At 41.3% G+C, this 21,402-nt stretch overlaps 1 protein-coding gene across 2 annotated transcripts in view; it reads right to left on the reverse strand.

The window, feature by feature from the left end:
- Positions 1 to 21,402, reverse strand: part of LOC115160818 (glypican-6) — a 116,081-nt gene that overhangs the window by 27,938 nt on the left and 66,741 nt on the right. Inside the window, exons 4-7 of one of the 2 annotated variants that reach the window (XM_029711274.1) lie at positions 19,185 to 19,350; positions 6,664 to 6,794; positions 1,968 to 2,114; positions 472 to 501 (exon numbers count right to left, since the gene is read on the reverse strand). In XM_029711274.1, the coding sequence (XP_029567134.1) occupies positions 472 to 501; positions 1,968 to 2,114; positions 6,664 to 6,794; positions 19,185 to 19,350 (474 nt within the window). The remainder of the gene's footprint in view (positions 1 to 471; positions 502 to 1,967; positions 2,115 to 6,663; positions 6,795 to 19,184; positions 19,351 to 21,402) is intronic. The other variant, XM_029711275.1, reaches the window with a different exon arrangement.

The raw sequence follows: 21,402 nt of genomic DNA on the forward strand, positions 1-21,402 counted from the left end.
GAACCGCAGCTCCTTCAACTCCCTCGTCTACAGCGCCGGTCTTGGTGGTACACCTGACTACTAATACAATGTTTAACAGCCAATACTGTTACGGAAGACCATAAAACACTGAGGCCATGATCAAGGTCTCAACAGCTCCACAAATACATTGCTTTGTAAATCAAACACAGACTACTCCGTAATAACATAAAAAGGTTATTTGAAAGTTGACTCTTTTGGGAGTAGTATCTGAGACAGTGGCTGAGATGGAATATATATCAGGTTTACCGTTGGGCTTTGGATGTCACTGTACTTGTTTACAACAGTAGTTGCCAGGTAATATACAACCATACCTCGTCTATGGAAACTATGAGTCTGTAATTCTTCTTTTTTAGTGACAAAACATTAGGAAGTATGGCATAGGAGACAAAATGTGACAAAAGGGCCCCACACAAAATGATTTAGGTTAAGAGTAGAATTCATAAAGCTTACACTGTGTTGCATTGCACTCCAGACAGTCCTCTGGTAAGCAGCATAGCAATGGGAAAGAGAAGCATTTTAATTAAATAAAGTGAGACAGTGGAGGAGGAAAGAGGGAGGTACACAAAGACATTACATCCGAATGCATACATCCAAAGACATCAGACTCCTTTAAAAAGAGCTAAGAGGAGGAACAAAGTTAAGGGAAATCATAATTACTATTCATTAATGAAATTGATGGAAGAAAATGTATATTTTCTTATAATGGGATTCTGGCTTTAGCCCGAAGCCATGCAGAACATTATTTTCTCAATCCATTTAAGGATATTATTTTTCTGAGTTACAAAACAATGTGGTGACTTTCAATTGAGTCCATAATTAAAATAGTGCACTCCCACTATACAGGTGTAGGATTTTAATATGATCAGCAGAAAATGCAAACGTATAGTGTTTTCAAAGTTTAAAAAGACTTCTAAAGTTTGTAATTTCCTTTAAAGAATGTCAGAGTTGATTTGCCCTAACAAAAAATGTATCAACTCCTACAACAATGTCCATTAATTCACATTTCCTGTTGCTGCAGGATTATTTTTCTGGTGTGAGAAACTGGTCAAATAAGATCCTACATCTGTACATCAAACAAACAAATATTGAATACATTCAAAATGCAGTGTTTGAGGATTATTGAGAGAAACATATTTAACCTTGGTTTTTGGTCTCGTACAAAAATAGCACTGCATGATAGTGACAGACTTTTCAAATCGGTCAATTTGACAAGCCTTAACTCCTGGCTTTCACATTACCATCTGCATGCAGAGAGAGAGAGAGAGAGAGAGAGAGAGAGAGGAGAGAGAGAGAGAGGAGAGAGAGAGAGAGAGGGAGAAGAGCGAGAGAGAGAGAGAGAGAGAGAGAGAGAGAGAGAGAGAGAGAGAGAGAGAGAGAAAGAGAGAGGGAGAAGAGCGAGAGAGAGGGGACTGTAGTAAGGATAATCCATGATGAGAAATGTCCCTCACCTGAATTGGACTGTCAGCTATATGTTGACCTCTACCCTTAGCAAAACATCAAGTTAGGTGTCACTGTCAAGGTTGTATGAGATGAAAATCGGAAAAACAAGATCTAATGAAACAAAACAAAGCTAATCTGATCGAAAGCAAAGGTTTACTTTATACAGCAAACACCTGACTTTGTCAATCTCACAAATTCCATTAATCTTTTCTGTCTTATTTGTGAGGTACACATAGACAGGAAGGGCACAGGATGCTGCACACTTCTCTTTGCCCTCCCGGGTAAAGCTGATGATTTGTTAACAAACACGGATCGATAAAGAGAGAGTGAGTGAGGCCTGAACGGAGGACGAGCACAAATAATTAATTTCCGGCTCCGGGGGCCCTACCATGGCAAATCACCAGCTTTAATAAACAGTGTCAAGGCAGAAAGACAAATGATGTTTACTCTGAAGCAGTGGTCCTGTGGGCTGTGAGTGGGCTATGTGTGTCTCTGCTTTTCCTTACCAGTCTGTCCAGGCTGGTGCCAGCTGCAGTGGTGGGCCGCTCCTCTGGGCTGTAGGGCCTGAAGCGGGCGTTGAACACATCCGAGACGCCCCGGGTAGACCTGCCGCCCATTCCTGAGGGCTTTGGTTGGCCGCAGCCTTGAAAAACCTGCAATTACACAGAGAAGAACATCCAACTGTTGGATTGCGAGAGGAGCTAGAATTACTTGGGATGTGGAAAAGAGGGAAAACACAATGTTTTGTTAAGGCCTTGTGGATCCTACATCCCCCACATTACCAACATGACAGTGCTCAAAGTCACATTGATCTAACCAGAGCCGACAGGTTTTTCAACTGGTGCAAGACCAGCCATATATAATATCATGGAGTTAACTTTTTAATGGATTATGGGCAATTCACCACATATTCTTTAAAGATAAACAAAGCTGCGTCTGCATCGTGAGAAAGCCAACAGAGCATTTAGCCTTGAACGAGAGCAAGCACCCAACATTGCGTAGGCTGAAGAATCTTTTCACGACCACTTCAGTTTTTTTTGCAATGACTACAATTTTGTGGGCAAAGTAAAATGCAGTAAAACACTGGAAACACATTAACTACTGTTAGTTGAACTAAGATTATCTGACCATAGAGAAACATGTAATTCAAATACAAAGACCTAAAATTTGATATAATTAGAATGGGTAGCAATACACACCTAAAACATGATCCAGTTGGTTTTCAAATATAAACTGTATGTGACAGAATACAGAGGTGCCATCCTGCCCTTGTTCTCTACTCCCACATTAAGTCTGTAATGCCATAAACTTTTAATTCGTGTGTTATTGGACTCTACCCAGCAAACCGGGAACATTCCCAGAACATTAGCTAAGATTCCCATTAAGTTCAAAGAATGTTTTTGATAACGAAATCATTTTCTTAAATGTATACATTTTTTTAACGAAATATCCTTGGAATGTTCTAGCATTCACTAAAATGTTACAACCACCACAGAACATTCCTCAAAAGTTCCAACTCAGGAGGCGTGCATACCATCCACCGCTTCCAAGTATATCACTCGCTAATGTTCAATCTCTGAATAATAATGTAGATGAGCTCAGGGCGAGGATCTCCTTCCAGAAAGACATCAGGGATTGTAACATACTCTGTTTCACGGAAACATGGCTCTCTGGGGATATACTGTCACCATCCATACAGCCATCTGGGTTCTCAGTACATCGCGTAGACAGGAATAGAGAACTCTCCAGGAAGAAGAAAGGCGGGGGTGTATGTTTCATGATTAAACACTCATGGAGTGATTGTGATAACATACAGAAACTCAAGTCCTTTTGTTCACCCGACCTAGAATACCTCACAATCAAATGCCAACGGTATTACCTCCCAAGATAATTAGCTTTGGTTATAGTCACAGCCGTGTATATTCCCTTCAAGCCGATACGACGAAGGACCTCAAATAACTACACTGGACTTTATGTAAACTGGAAACCACATATCCTGAGGGTGCATTTATTGTAGCTGGAGATTTTAACTAAGCAAAGTTGAAGAAAACACTACCGAAGTTCTACCAACACATTGATTGTAATCCTTGCGCTGGCAAAACATTGGACCACTGCTACTCAACTTTTCTAAAAGTCTAAGGCCCTCCCCATGCGCAGACCAGCTGGCTGGAGTGTTTATGGACATATTCAATTTCTCCCTATCCCAGTCTGCTGTCCCCACTTGCTTCAAGATTTCCACCATTGTTCCTTTACCCAAGAAAGCAACGGTAACTGAACTAAATTACTATCGCCCTGTATCAGTGCTTTGAGAGCCTAGTTAAGGATCATTTCACCTCTACCTTACCTTACCTTACCTGACACCCTAGATCCACTTCAATTTGCTTACCACCCAATAAAGACACAGACGATGCAATCGCCATCGCACTGCACACTGCCCTATCCCATCTAGACAAGAGGAATACCTATGTAAGAATGCTGTTCATTGACTATAGCTCAGCATTCAGCACCGTAGTACCCACCAAGCTCATCATTAAGCTCGGGGCCCTGGGTCTGAACCCCGCCTTGTGCAACTGGGTCCTGGAGGAGCTGCCCCAAGGTGGTGAAGGTAGGAAACAACACCTCCACTTTGCTGATCCTCAACACAGGGGCCCCACAAGGGTGCGAGCTCAGCCCCCTCCTGTACTCCCTGTTCACCCATGACTGCGTGGCCATGCACGCCTCCAACTCAATCATCAAGTTATCTTAAGGCCATCATACTGTTAAATAGCCATCACTAGCCTGCTTCCACCCAGTTACGCAACCCTGCACATTAGAGGCTGCTGCCCTATATACATAGATTTGGAATCACTGGCCACTTTAATAATGGAACACTAGTCACTTTAATCATGTTTAAATAATGTTTACATACTGCTTTATTCATCTCATATGTATATACTGTATTCTATTCTACTGTATTTTAGTCAATGCCACTCCAACATTGCTTAATTCCAATCTTTTACTTTTAGATACTACCGCACTATTGGAGTTAGGAACACAAGCATTTCGCTTCACCCACAATAACATCTGCTAAATATGTGTACGTGACCAATACAATTTGATTTGATGATATGAAGTTCTCATTAAGTTTCCCGGTAATGTAATACATTTAAAAGAAATACATGTATTTAACCTTTATTTAACTAGGCAAGCCAGTTAAGAACAAATTCTTTTTTACAATGACGGCCTACACCGGCCAAACCCGGACGACGCTGGGCCAATTGTGTGCCACCCTATGGGACTCCCAATCACAGCCAGATGTGATACAGCCTGGATTTGAACCAGGTACTATAGTGACACCTCTAGCACTGAGATGCAGTGACTTAGACCGCTGTGCCACTCAGGAGCAGTAATAAGACAATGTACCAGTAATGCAAAACAGAACATTTGTTAAGGCAAATGTTCTAATAACATAAAAACTGTCCAGTCGTGCTGATGATTATACAATGTTTGTATAAAACATTCACCTGATGTTTGCATTACTGGTACATTGTGTTATTACATTACCTGGAAACCTAATGATAACTTTTGGGCAATCCAGTCAGAAATTCAGAATTTAGACTAACTGTAATGAATCAAACATTGTCTAAAAATGTACTGTTAAACTTTTTAAAAAACGCACCCGATATAATTTCTACTTTGAGACGCTTGATATGGCCCCCTGTCTTATTTTTAATGATCTGAAAAGCAAAAGTGATCCTAGATCATCACTCATAGTCTTGGATACTCATAGTCTTGGATACTCATAGGCTTCTCTGGTGGCGTAGAGAATAAAAGACCTGGCTTGGGATCCAAGTATTGCAGATTGAAAACATATGAAGTGTAAGAAATATGGTAGGTGTTTGCATGATTAAATGCTCTTCAAATGTCCTATGAATGAAATGAAAATGCCATATGTCTATATCACCTACAATACAGTCCTCAAATGAGAATTGCCATTAAATCTGCAGAGAAATATAATGGGGATGTATTCCAATCTGCTATAAGGAACTACAGATTTGCATGCTGAGAATGTTTTGGTAATATTAGGTCAAACTTAAATATAGCATTTTCTAAATGTTATTGAAATGGAATATTATGTTTAACCTAAAACAAATATGCTATGAAAGTCATATAAAAGGACTTATTTGGAAATGGTGGAACATTGTGCAACATTGTGGGAATGTTCTGTGCAACCTATGTAAATATCACAATAATATTATTGCAAAATACCCAGACAATTCCCATATGGTGTGGGAACCTTTAAAGAACTTAGACCAGGTGTTCTTCTTACAACATTATAGGAATGTCCTACGCAACCTAACTTAAAACATTGTATGAATGTCATCACAACTGAGCATATTTTGTGTTTTGAGAACGTGTCTCTTGTAATGTTCCCACACTGTTCCCACAACCTAATTATGTAAATGTTCTGGTAACCTTTAAGTAGTACCCAGCGCTGTATGAGATCTTCAGTTTCTTGGCAATTTCTTGCATGGAATAGCCTTCATTTCTCAGAACAAGAATAGACTGACGAGTTTCAGGAGAAAGTTCTTTGTTTCTGGCCATTTTGAACCTGTAATCGAACCCACAAATGCTAATGCTCCATATACTCAGATAGTCTAAACAAGGCCCGTTTTATTGCTTCTTTAATCAGAACAACAGTTTTCAGCTGTGCTAACATAATTGCAAAAGGGTTTTCTAATGACCAATTAGCCTTTTAAAATGATAAACTTGGATTAGCTAACACAACGTGCCATTGGAACACAGTCGTGATGGTTGCTGATAATGGGCCTCTGTACGCCTATGTAGATATTCCATTAAAAAAAATCAGTCGTTTCCAGCTACAATAGTCATTTACAACATTAACAATGTCTACACTGTATTTCTGATTAATTTGATGTTATTTTAATGGACAGAAAATGTGCCCCAGACCCCAAACTTTTGAACGGTAGTGTATCTCATTCTGTAAATTCTTTGAAGAACAGATTAAATGTGTTCTTGGAACATTCTTGCAACATCAGACAAATGTTTTATACAGTCATCAGCACGACCGGACAGTTTTTGTGTTATGAGAACTTTTTCCTAACAAATGCTCTCGGAGCTTTCACAGAAAACAATTTTGGTTTTCTGGGAAGACACTTTGTTGGCTTCTGGGAATCAGTTTGACTAATTTGGTTGACATACCCTGTAGGAGACTTGGACACTGTTATCTTGCATATTCATGATGGCCTCCGAAATCTTGACATCAATGGGTTCCATGACAGACTCGATGTTGAAGGGTCCCTCCAGCCTCTGTGCCACCAGCAACATGGCATCTGTCGAGAGAGAGAGACAGAGTGAGAGCGCGCATGAGATTGAACACACGCGTGCGAGAGAGAGAGAGAGAGAGAGAGAGAGAGAGAGAGAGAGAGAGAGAAAGAGAGGAATTTAGCCACAATGACTGCCAAAGGCTTGAGTTGGAAGACTTATGTGTCCAGAGAAAGCAGATTTTCGTCCATTTGCATTCAATGCTTTGCCTTGGTATCACTAAGACAATTCATGTATCACTTCAGCAAAATGTATTTGTATATTTATGCAACATGCAAAACACCTTTATAATTTGCTATTTGTCAATATTCATCATTAACTGTCATACTTGTCTAAGAAAGAAGTAGCATCTCATCACAGCGTCTCATCATAACAAATTGTTATACTGTATGTGTTTGGCACTTGAAATAAATTACCGCATCCAATCACAGCAATACATAATTATGTATCATGAATGCTTCTGGGGGTATATTCAATTTCTATGTAGATCAACTCAATAGATTCAATATAAATGGAGTTATACGAAATAAAAATTACAGTGATGATTAGTTGTTGATTTAATCGAATTTCTCAAAGCGAAGAAAATTGAGGTCTTATTTACTTTCGCTCCGGGCACGGATGCTATAAGGTCACCACCTCATTAATATCACTGTGTAGACTAAAACCATACGGCAACGTCTGAACTGTATATGATTATCACAACACCGCATTTACTTACAGCATTTTAATCACCCCACACGGGTCTGGAATTATAATAATATCATATGATCCTTGAACCAAAGAGATCAATGATGTCCAATTCAGAAGAATTATTGTCCAACATACAGTATCGCACTGTCTTTCTTATTAATTATACTGTATAAGAACATTTCCTGATTCTCATTGCGGTCTTAGCCCTCCGGAGTTGCCCTTTACAAAACCATGGGCTAATTGTTATTGTCATGGAACAGAGCTGCTGTGCTCTATCTTGGGGGGATATCCATGTTAATGTGGGACTGGGACTGTCTGTCTCTCTGTGTAATGACAGTTTGGAGTGGGAGTGGAGATCCACAGGCATATGGGGACCTGGCCAGCTAGCAGCCCCAAAGGGGAACAGCGAGGCCTGGGTAACACTGCTCTAGGGCTCTTGTAGAACTTCTCAGTCATGCCCAGGCAGTCTCAGCCAGTAGACCTCCCAGGACCTCACCACCCACACGCTGTCATAATTACTCTGTCATTACCTATCTACTGAATTAAGTAATCATTTAATTTAGGGCATGGAAAACCATTGACCACAAGTCATAAATTGATATGCATTACCATTATGTTTTTTCCAGGTGTGTAACCTTCCCAACATCACAAGTCACTTGTTGTTAAAATACATAAAAAATTGGTTCTATGATGTGACTTTGTGTTGTAATAAAAATCCTTTGGCTTGCTGCCACAGTCTCCTCTTCATCATTCAATAAGCTGTTTTTGAGAACATTTGTTGATTACCATGCTCAAATGGCAGAACTACAATAGACTGTAATCATAACAAGATGAACAATTTGTTGACGCATTATTTTCCATAAACATTGAAATTACTGGTTTGGAAATCATTGCTTACTTATATAAAACTATGTAAAAAGGGAAGCTTTGATGATTTCTCTTGATTTCAAATAAGTTATAATCGTGAAACTCCCAGTCTCCCATAACTACTTTAGATGTTTGCAGAATGAGGCCACAGTGGTCTTTGGGGACCTGCTATCACTAATGGTAAGGAGAAGAGCTGGCTGGGCAACGTTACCTCAGTCATCTCTGGTGCCATTTCCTTCCAATTATGTCTGAAGCAGGCTCTTTGAAGAGCACTTGTGTTTGTTTACAATGGGGCGGCAGATAGCCTGTGATGCTGGGTTAGAAATCCATCAGCACACTGGCTAAGGTCAGGGGTCAGGGACTAACTAGGTTTCTTTTGGTTTCCTAGCTGCAGTCTGTGAAGTATCCACAAGCAAAATGAAGTTCACCTTATATTTTCATAGGATGTGGATCCGGATGTCTTAAGGCAATGACACGTTACGTTCAAAGAACGTATGTCAACAAAGCTTTACGCACACACATTGCTAAATCTAACAATGTCAGTATCCAAGCTAATAATGTAAATGTAATCTGAATGCATGCAGCAGGCCTCAGGTATGATGTACAGAAAAATAATGGTCACACACTCAAATTCAAATGTTCAAAAAGTGACAATCCAGGTCAGAGCAGCCAGTGGTGAGCTCCTCCACAGATCTCCCATGCAGAGAGTGAATGGAGTTGCCTTCAGCAGCACAAGGGAAGATGGCAATCTTTCCCAGCCATGTGGAGTTAAGATATGTTTATCAGATGGGCACTACAAACACAGGGAGCCCAGGATGCAGCGCCTCATCCCACACAATCCCCAAAGAGAGAGACAGACAGAGAGAGACAGAGCGAGAGGAGTGAAGAGAGAGAGAGCGCGCAAAGAGAGAGAGAGAGAGAGAGAGAGAGAGAGAGAGAGAGAGAGAGAGACTGGTGTAGTGTATACTGCTAGTAAGGAGCCAAGACAGTGATGCTGATTGGGTCAAGTCAGGGCAGGGCAGGACAGGGCAGTCAAATTGCAGTTAGCCACAGTGCTACATCTCTGAGGAGAAGGAGGCACGCGGTAGCGCTCTCTACCTACATGGAGAATTAATGAGTCTCATTTATGAGGAGAGCACAGAGTCTGGTCCACTGTGACTGGGCTGCTGCTCTTGCGTGCCAAGCTCAGCTCTCCCTGCTTCACTTTTGTAGTATGGAGATAGGCCACCGGCCAACAGGATGAAATCTGGTTATCATCACCACACAGCCATGAAAATAGCGCCCATCTTGTCCTATTTTGAGACAAGAGGCCAAAAATGATGATGAGGGCGCTGTTAGCGACAGTAGTTTCTTCCAAAATGAACACACTAAAGGAAAGACCGCGTTTTCCTGAAATGTAATTATATAAACATAGAATTTTTTTAGAGGCATGTTCATTTATTTGAACACTCTATTACAGTAAATTGTAATACAACCACACAAAAAGGAAAACCCTGTCCTACAGACAATCTCCTATTTTCAGCTATCGAAATTGTTGCCCCTAAAATGGAGGCTGTCTGCTAGAAAAGCTCCAGCAGACAAGGACAAATAAGGAAAGTGAAAAGGCCCATGTATGGCTCTTTACCTCTGAAGAGATCCCTGAGATGAAAAATGGCTCTCATGTAATTTGGATTCTGTAAAGCATAGCTCATCTGTGGTTCACTCAGCCAACTAATGGTGTTATATGACACCGTAGAAAAAAATGGGCAGGGGAAAGCATATTGTTCCTTGGTCACAATTTGTCCTGATAAAAAAGTCCTTGAGCACACATACGAGCGCGTGCACATGGTGTGCGTGTACGCGTGCACGCACGCACACACACACAGACGCCAGAGAGAAACAGATGAGACTATCCACAGCTCTTTTGAAATATTCATAGCAATGATACACATAAAAAAAGACCTTCCAAGATCGGCTGAGCTAAATCTTTTTCTATCAAGCCATAAAAGCTTTGCGCACATGGCAATTGCCTTTCCAAACACCCATTTATTTCCTGAAAGCTCTCTATTCATTCACAGAGTTTTCAAATGGCCACACCACTCCAGATAGTAGCTAATTCCTGATAACAATGTTCTGTGGAGACTTGTTCTTTTGTTCTTTCTGGCTGTGCAGAAACACAAAACAACAGACACTTGATTTTCTGTCTGATTCATAGATCAGACAGGCTATTTGACTTGCAATGCATACAAATATAGTTCAATCAAATGTAACATGCAAGAAGGTAGTTATTGCTGGTTTGAATGTATGTCTGGAGGAGATTTAAATGCGCACATCTGATCGCGTGAACCCAAACGCTGACGCCACCGGCACTTCTATCATGTTCAGGTCTACAACTGGAGAAGGTCTGACACAGGTTGCCTTTAATCTCGGGATAACACTGGGGAAATAGACTCGTTTTAAAACACACCCATGAATATTTAATTTACAGATAAAACGATCTGCATAGAAGACGTCCTCCCCAGTCGAACGACAAAAATAAGGCCCCTCGCGAATAGCAGTAATCCTATGAGTCTCATGAGGATATGGATCGGAGAGACAACTCTTGCACACTGTTCAAAGACTGTTGAAGTGCATTAAAAGTATACCATTGAAACTTCTGAAATAGCGCCACTGTAAAGTAGGATCAAATTCACTGGGGTTTGAGCATAAATGTATCTAGCAATTAGGCATAATTTATGACAATTGTGTTTTATCTGATAATAGACAAACAGAAGGAAGCGATTACATAGGTAGAAACTGATTATATCCTTTGAACTGCACTACCATTCGGATGTAGTTCTTCAAAGCAAAAAACTTAAGTCGTGGCATGCATCCTGTTTGGACAGAAACTATTTGAATTAAAGACGATTATATAGCGTTTTCACTTGCTTATTAAACCTACATGAGTGTTCATTGCCTTTAGCAACACAGAATAGCAACCTATACTGAATTTATGTACTAAACAGGAAAATAAATGCAAGTGTTAATCAGATTTTTATTCATATCCTACATGTAATTATCAGCTGTAACTGTATAATAGCTCATAATAAGCATGTATTTTAAGCTATAGAAAACATATGTTCTCAGGAGCAGCTAGTCCTAATGAAATTCTGCAGCAGAACCTAATAGCCAGCCCTTCTCCAACGGATCCCGTTACTAATGGGGTGAGGGATGTCATGGGGATTGTCTTTGAACCGAGCATCTGTCCAATGATCTCTAATGCAGGCTGACAGGGGTGTTTCAACGATTTTGTCCACAAATATGTAGAGGAAATCCTTGCTTCCAGTCAACATCAATTTTCTCCTCGTAAAACCACATGTTTGAGAAGTTGGTAACACATGATTACCACAAAACCCAAACATGATCTGGACAAAGTATCACCTGCTGAACCGCTCTGAAATCAGAAAAGGAATGCATGTGACGACGCAATGAAAATGATATTTTTTTTCAACGCCAGCAGGCATTATGACACCCATTTCTCTCTATATCCAGCAACTCCTTTACAAATCTTGATCAACATTATGGTGAAAAAGTAATTCCATTCAGGTGAATTATGATGATGTCTGAGTAACAGGTTCACAACCACTGTTTTCACACACTGCTGCCTTACTTCATCGATAAAAACACACAAAACAAATGCTTTCTTGCTGCGATGTCGGACTTCAATCTGGCGACAGATTAGGTAAAGACATTATTTCACAGGCTCTACCTACAGTACATCAGGAATGTATTCTTAATGTGTTTGGGTTTGTGTTCTAGCAAGGCAGGGCTCATTAAAGAAGCAATTTATTCTAACAGCTTTGACTATCCAACCCTCACCTTTCCCCACAGCTAGGGACATTAATGGATTCCAGGATTCTATCAACTGTGGTCACATATCACAAAGGATATAAGATTACTTATTTGTATTTGCTTAACCCCGTGTCCCTGTGTGGTGGAAGTGGCCACAAAGATTAGTCCGAGAGCAAACAACCATTATAAACCCATTTATCCATTCCAGTGGTGGGGTGAAATAGCACTGGGAGACCATGCTAAATCGCCCCTGCTCAGAGGTCTGCATGCATCACCAGGAGAGGAAAGTTCAGACCTCACTGATTTAGCAATAGGCAGAGAAGAAAACTAAAACAATCTAATGGAACGGAATAGATGGTTTTATACTTTAGGTCGGTTCCGTTGCTACATCGCATCACAAAGGGATGCAATACAATTTCAGGGCAAGGAAACTGATGTTGACAGTCAGATGAGCTATCAAAATGAATCTTCATATTCAATGAATTCTTCTGCTTCCTCAGCAGTGGGTGGTAAGAGTCTCTACACCTACATGATGCTGTTTAAATCACAGCTCTAGAATGAGACCTCATGGCACCTGGCCTGGGTCTACTGCTGCAGATACATGGTTCTCTCTCTCTCTCTCTCTCTCTCTCTCTCTCTTTGACACCCACACTACCCCTGATTGCACCTTCAGTTTTATTATTAGATACATTATCAAATTTCAGGTCAACTCCGGCATTTCTTCTAAGCATAAAGCCAGGACTTGCACAAGCTAAGGAGTGAGCAACGCAGAGACGTAAGCTGTGCAGGCTATACCACTAAAGAGAATCCAGACAGGGATGCTACATGTTTCATTAGTCTTTTCAAACTCACTTCTTTTGTCATAAAATGTCAGTGTCTGCCTGATACAAAGCCAATTACATCCATCATAATGATCCATTAGTACTGCAGATCCAAGACGGAGTATGAAATGTCGCTTCGAATGATGTACCTGACGCTTTTGTATTTCAGCCAGAGAGTTCCGTCTCAAAGTATAAGTGATTCTATGCTATTTTTTGGAGACAGACAGGCATGATAATCACAAATAATAAGCAGCCCACCATGCAAGTCACTGGTGCACACCTAGAGTCCTATGTCCATGAGAGAGAGACGGATATAGCTGAATAAAACGCTGTTGCGTTAGGTCCCCACTGACTGACTTCATTAGCTGCTGTGGTGTTGAGGCATAAGTGGCAATTCATTATATCCATGTTTAAACATATGTAAGGACACACAATTAATTAACAATATGATCACTATTTCCATTTCCTTTAGTGCGGTGCCCTTGCAGAAGAGGAAATCTTTTGGGCCAGTTGTCTCATTCTCAGCCACGGGCAGTCCTCTAGTGGTGTGTTGCTGGGAGTATTTATTTTCCTTCCTCTTCTATATTTTATTAATGAGGAAATCTTCACAAAGGACAGGAAATGTTTTTCATGGATTGTGAGGTTGTGACTGTCTCCAGTTACCCCCAGTGAAACAAATCACGCAATTAAAAAGAAATGAGCAAATAAAATCAATGCAGATCACTTACGCTGTGGTGACACACAGCCCCCAGAGAGAACGATACTAGTCAGTATTGCAATGAAGCCAAATAATAGAAGAAAAAGCTGTGACACCGTGTAGAATACACCTTTGGATTGTCCCAGAGTATTAGCAAATGGGTAGGCCTAGTCTTGTGTGCATTGCGGTAGTCAAGCAGGAAGGAAAATCGCTTTCTATCACCTGTCAACACAAAAAATGATAATGACACGTGGGGTGTAAACTAGAGAGGGCCACATATATCACCACAGCATGTGACGGAGGTTCAAACACCATAGGCTGATCGAGACATCAATTCTCTAGGACAGCCAGATACATAACCTCTTAAAAAGTGTTTCAGATATATGACATTTTACAACATTATTCAATAAAAAAAAGGACGATTCCCTGTATGAAAACACTTCAAAGGCACCTCAAAGACATGTAAATATAAACAGCCATCATACAAACTGAGATTCGATGCATATTTCAAGCCTAATGCATCATGTAATACAAAACCCTGGAGGAGTTGGTGAATCCAGCATACTGTATGTTCAGTGGTGAGTGTTCAGGTGTGAACTGACAGATGTTCATCAGTTAGCCTACCCAACGCTTCAGATGATTCATCCCATTAAAAAAACATCTGACTTCTCATCGAATCTTACTTCACATGACATTCATCTACTGCTTTTCTATTACTTGTATATAATATGAACATACATTTTGTAAAACAAAACGAACCCTGGAGTGAGCTGATTCACATGCATGCCATAATTCTGTTGCAGGGATGAATGCAGAACGCAGGTTGAATAAAGGATGATGTCTGCCACCTGGTTCCATAATTCATAGACTGAGCCATTTGTGTTGTTTTTTCATGCAAAATAGAAAGAGGTCAGAACAAATGGTTGCAATGGGAACAAATGGATTAGAGACTGGCTAGTCAGTGGAACCAATATAATCCATGATTTATTCCTTCTATTTTAATCACATGAATACTTGAGGAGGGAAAACAAAACCCATGTTGCTTGAATTCAGCTGACAGATTTGCATATTTAAACATGGGTCCTTTATACTGTCTGATTCATGTTTGATATGCAGGCAGGTATGCATAGATAAAACCTCTGAAAATTATCTTCAAGGCTGTAATGTTTAATCTGATACCATTTAACCCTTGGTTTAGTCAATGTTGAAATGTGTTATTAAAATTGACTTGGCTACTCTACTGATATTTTGATATTACAGATTCTGATATTATGCCATATATTTTTGGTATTATGATATTTTATGTGTATGACAACAGTGCCCTGACCTTCTACGATCAATCAATCTCTATAGGTACAGCACCATTCCATTCCTGTAATTCAGCCCTTTTCCTTTAGCTTGAAATAATCAAATGAAGTTCTGCTTATTTTAGCCATGAATTCTACTAGATTCACTGAACATTTCACATTTTGTTCTACGTGAAATACCTCAGTCATATTTCATTTGCTTGGCCCATTTGCTTCCCGCCTAAGGCAAGAAAATGGAAAGAAAAAAAGGTACAAACTTGCTGGTCTTGCCACCTGAGAGAGAAATAAAATAAAACAAACCACATTTTATTTTCTGAAATAAATTACTGAAAGCAAGTTCCTGCAAGGGTATATCATTTGGGTTGGGTTGGCAGTGGGGGCTGGCTATGGGCTACATAATAGCTATATGTACAATAAAATATACAAAAACACACAGAACTCAACTGATTTGTAGTGGCACATACTAATAGTTCCATCGGTCGCAGTACACAGTGCCAAGCTTCAACTCCATTTTCATAAATAACATATTGAAACCCTTTCAGAGAGGAACACGAACATTCAGACACACCAATATAATGGGAGCTTTATACAGCCTCTCGTATTTTCCCCCCTGTCTTCGACTATGCATAAACGGAAGCCCCGCATTGGCACACAGCTATTATAAGAAGAGATGGATGTTTTGGAGCATTCCATATTTCGCTAGCTAGACTGAATGAATGGAAGCAGAAGCACAGCTGCACTGAATGAACATCTGTTTTGGCCTGCTTTTGGCAGTGGCACCAGAGTCCCTCCTCTGCCCCCCACACATTCACACTGAGGATAAATGAAGGTTAGGCTGAGGGTAATGTGAATGGCTGCCTTTTTGTCCAACTTTTGTCAGAAGTTCCAATGCACTGTGTCAGAGAGTGTTATTTTCTGCTGGTGGAGCTCTAGCAGTGAGGAGGTGCTGAGGGAAAAATCATTGCTATCGGGAGCTCAGCTTCCAGCTGTAAAGGATTTCTCACTCCTTGGTTGAATTAGCTTTTCACCTTTCCGATATCTCGTCTTCTCTGGTCAGCGGAGCAGACATATGCTGTTGGGCTAGATAGATGCCACTGGAATCAAGATGAATATCTTTACTTAAGCTCTGGTGCCAGTTCCATGTCAGTCTCCCAGGCTTTTGTGTTTTATTTCACTCTAAAGCCCTGTAGTCACCAGCTTCTCCCTTTCTATTCACAGCAACTGGAATAGCTAAAGGTTTTCATGTGAGTTAAAGTACATTACTACAATGTAGCCCTATACGTGGATGAAAAGACATGTTCAACAGTATGATAATCCTATATTGGTTTGTGAGCTTTTATGCAAACTCAATGGATTTCACCATCACGACAAAAAACGGCAATGCCCTACGCTGCAAAGCAAAGCCTATGTATGATCATCTGGCACATGTGAAAGAAAAAGGCGTGTTATTAGAGGTTGTAGTTCATTTTCACGGGGTCTATCCTCCTCTCAACTACTTAAAGAACAGTGAGAAGCATAGGGGACATTTGACAGACACACAATCACTATTGGTTTCAGAGCTGGTCATGGGGGCACCTCAGCCACGCTCAAGGTCCTAAACGACATCATAACCGCCATCGATAAGAGACATTACTGTGCAGCTGTAATTCATTGACCTGGCCAAGGCTTTCGACTCTGTCAATCACCACGTTCTTATTGGCAGACTCGACAGCCTTGGTTTCTCAAATGATTGCCTCGCCTGGTTTACCAACTAATTCTCTGATAGAGTTCAGTGTGTCAAATCGGAGGGCCTGTTGTCCGGACCTCTGGCAGTCTCTATGGGTGTGCCACAGGGTTCAATTCTCGGGCCGACTCTCTTCTCTGTATACATCAATGATGTTGCTCTTGCTGCTGGTGATTCTCTGATCCACCTCTACGCAGACGACACCATTCTGTATACTTCTGGCCCCTCTTTGGACACTGTGTTAACTAACCTCCAGACGAGCTTCAATGCCATACAACTCTCCTTCCGTGGCCTCCAACTGCTCTTAAACGCAAGTAAAACTAAATGCATGCTATTCAATCGATCACTGCCCGCACCTGCTCGCCTGTCCTGCATCACTACTCTGGACGGCTCTGACTTACAATACGATGACACCTACAAATACCTGGGTGTCTGGTTAGACTGTAAACTCTCCTTCCAGACTCACATTAAGCATCTCCAATCCAAAATGAAATCTAGAATTGGCTTCCTATATCACAACAAAGCATCCTTCACTCATGCTGCCAAAACTGACCATCCTACCGATCCTCGACTTCGGTGATGTCATCTATAAAATAGCCTCCAACACTCTACTCAACAAACTGGATGCAGTCTATCACAGTGCCATCCGTTTTGTCACCAAAGCCCCATTCACTACCCACCATTGCGACCTGTATGCTCTCGTTGGTAGGCCCTCGCTTCATACTCGTCGCCAAACCCACTGGCTCCAGGATATCTACAAGTCTCTGCTAGGTAAAGCCCCGCCTTATCTCAGCTCACTGGTCACCATAGCAACACCCACTCGTAGCACGCGCTCCAGCAGGTATATCTCTCTGGTCACCCCCAAAGCCAATTCCTCCTTTGGTCGTCTTTCCTTCCAGTTCTCTGCTGCCAATGACTGGAACGAACTGCAAAAATCTCTGAAGCTGGAGACTCATATCTCCCTCACTAGCTTTAAGCACCAGCTGTCAGAGCAGCTCACAGATCACTGCAGCTGTACATAGCCCATCTGTAAACAGCCAATCTATCTACCTACCTCATCCCCATACTGTATTTATTTATTTATCTTGCTCCTTTGCACCCCAGTATCTCTACTTGCACATTCATCTTCTGCACATCTACCATTCCAGTGTTTAATTGCTATATTGTAATTACTTCGCCACCATGGCCTATTTATTGCCTTAACTTACCTCATTTGCACTCACTGTATATAGACTTTTTGTTTTCTTTTGTTCTGTTGTTGTTGTTTCTTATTGACTGTATGTTTTGTTTATTCCATGTGTAACTCTGTGTTGTTGTATGCGTCAAATTGCTATGCTTTATCTTGGCCAGGTCGCAGTTGCAAATGAGAACTTGTTCTCAACTTGCCTCCCTGGTTAAATAAAGGTGAAATAAATAAATAAAAATTGTAGGCTGTGAAAGCCAAATCGATATCCTCTGTGCGGTTGGACCTTGAGCTAATTGAAAATCTTTCAGCCTATAATGAATATGAAATGTCAGCGAGCCAAAATATATGAACTGACATTTAATCTCCACCCCTGGAACAATTCTCCAATTGAAAGTACGGAAATGTTGACATCTAGAAAAAACACAGTATTTCAGGTAGACCACCCAATTATCAAATAGAAGGACATAAAACGTAAAACTGTTAGATAAATCGCATATATCTTGTACTTCTGGACCTTTACTGTAGTGACTGATTTAGTCTACAGTAGAGAGCCATTGAAGTGGCCAAGCTCTGTAATAGCGAATCATACAGTGCATATACAGTAAACACACACCATCAGCTTTACATTTAGTCCTGGGTAACAAGACACTAATAGTCAACCTGATGCTACCATTGAATATTAATCTGACGGATGTCACAGTGCTCCACCAGCACCTCAATGCGCTGTACTTTACACTGGGCCTCCGATGTTCTGACATGGAACAACTATCCAGAGAGCTGTGGCCCCATTTCAGCTGCTTGTTTCTGACAGCAGCATGCTTGTCATGTGTCTCTAAAGTGCAGATCGCAGCTAGCCTGCTCGGCTTTAGTTCACTTCAGCAGTCTTGACATATCTAAATGAAAGCTCCAAACTGAATTAGGCAGTCTATTAGAAAAATATTCATGTTTGTAATCTCCCCGAGTTAAACGAGCTCCTGTTGAACTGCTTTCCACAAAGCTCAGCGTTTCCCACAGTGTGCTACTATCCCACCGCAAGTCCCCATTTAACACAGCATGAGCCCACCAGCCAATGAGTTATGGCGTTTTCATCCAGTATAAATTGTCAAAGAAAAAAAAATTAAGATTCAAACAGTAAAACGAATATGTACCTTCTTATCACAGTGCCCAAGTTTGTGTCCACGGGACTAAACACAGACAAATAAAACATGAATGACATCTTACCATAAAATGAAAAACACCGACCGACAATTCAACACAGCATGCATTTTTTATACAAAGGCAAAGGGAGGGGTCTTACCGATGTACTGGTTCCACTCTGGGTCCAGATCGGCCTGGTTGGCAAGACAGCCCTTCATGACGTTCAGACAGTAGTTGTTACAGGGCTTCACGGAGGGCATGGCTTGGCAGTATGTGCAGTACATCATCTTGGTCAGTGCTCGGATACACGCTGGGGTGCTGCTCACCTGGTGGGTGGATATAGCGTCAGAATAAAGATCAGCTACATAACAGATACGACATACTGTTTTACACAGATACGACATACTGTTTTACACATAGGATACAGCAAACTGTAACTTCCTGTCTTGGATGAATAATAAGATACTAGCTGGCTAAGAAAGCTAACAGGAAGTAAAACTATGTTCTACATAAACCAGTATGATTCCTCCCAGGCAACATTTCTGTCCAGATTGAGGGCCCTTTACCAGGAACACAGCACAGTGAGTGAACCGAAGAAGAGTAGGAGCATTCTACTGTGCTTTCTGTTTTCAATAGAGCACTACAACACAATTCTCATGAGGTCAAATGAAGTTCGAGAATGTCAGGCTTAAGACACTGTTTAAAATGCAAAAAGACACGCCGGCCGCTCCACTGTCCTTACATCTATGGCGCTCAACAGAAGCTCAGCATACATAAACAGGAACGACATGAACAACAGTTGTAGCTGGTGAAATTGAAAATATGTGAAAAATACAGCACCAGACTTGTTTGGTCAATAATGCAAATATCAACATATTTCTGTTTGAAGTCAAGGCTCCCGGGTAATGGCTAATGGCTTTATCTATTTAACAAACACCAACACAGACAGGCCCTTAATAATAATTTCTTAACCTTGTTACTGCATCTCAGGCCTATGTGAAAAAGCAATTCCCTAACCACCATTTCTGTCAGTGCATCAGTTTGCTTGTGTGTGTGTGTGTGTGTGTGTGTGTGTGTGTGTGTGTGTGTGTGTGTGTGTGTGTGTGTGTGTGTGTGTGTGTGTGTGTAAGTGGATGCCTACATGTTTTATGCATTTTATTGCAGTAGTGTCTGAGCTTCTTGTTACTCTGGCCAAAAGACACTACATTACCAAAAGTATGTGGACATGTGCTCATTGAGCATCTCATTCCAGAATCATGGGCATTAATATGAAGTTGGTCCCCCTTTGCTGCTATAACAGCCTCCATTCTTCTGGGAAGACTTTCCACTAGATGTTGGAACATTGCTGCTTCCATTCAGCCACAAGAGCATTAGTGAGGTCGGGCACTGATGTTGGGTGATTAGGCCTGGCTCGCAGTCAACGTTCCAATTCATCCCAAATGTGTTCGATGGGGTTGAGGTCAGGGCTCTGTGCAGGCCATTCAAGTTCTTCCACACCGATCTCGACAAACCATTTCTGTATGGACCTTGCTTTGTGCAAAGGGGCATTATCATGCTGAAACAGGAAAGGGCCTTCCCCAAACTGTTGCCACAAAGTTGGAAGCACAGAATCGTCTAGAATGTCATTGTATGCTGTAGTGTTAAGATTTCCCTTCACTGGATCTAAGGAGCCTAGCCCAAACCATTAAATACAGCCCCAGACCATTATTCCACCTCCACCAAACTTTACAGTTGGTACTACTCATTCGGGCAGGTAGCGTTCAAATTTGTCCGTCAGACTGCCAGATGGTGAAGTGTGATTCATCACTCCAGAGAACGCATTTCCACTGCTCCAAAGTACAATGGCGGTGAGCTTTACACCACTTCAGTCGATGCTTGGCATTGAACATGGTGATCTTAGGCTTGTGTGCGGCTGCTCGGCCATGGAAACCCATTTCATGAAGCTCCAGACTAACAGTTATTGTGCTGACGTTGCTTCCAGAGGCAGTTTGGAAATCGGTAGTGAGTGTTGCAACCGAGGACAGATCATTTTTACGTGCAACGTGCTTCAGCACTTGGCGGTTCCGTTCTTTGGGCTTGTGTGGCCTACCACTTCGCGGTTGAGGCGTTGTTGCTCCACAATAACAGCACTTACAGTTGACCGGGGCAGCTCTAGTAGGGCAGATATTTGATGAACTGACTTGTTGGAAAGGTGGCATCCTATGACGGTGCCACATTGAAAGTCAATGAGCTCTTCAGTAAGCCCATTCTACTGCCAATGTTTGTCTCTGGAGATTGCATGGCTGTGTACTCTATTTTATACACCAGTCAGCAATGGGTGTGGCTGAAATAGCTGAATCCACACATTTGAAGGGGTGTCCACATACCTTTGTATATAC

The sequence above is a fragment of the Salmo trutta genome, chromosome 24 (assembly GCF_901001165.1).
Source record: "Salmo trutta chromosome 24, fSalTru1.1, whole genome shotgun sequence".
In the NCBI taxonomy this organism is placed as follows: Eukaryota; Metazoa; Chordata; class Actinopteri; order Salmoniformes; family Salmonidae; genus Salmo; species Salmo trutta.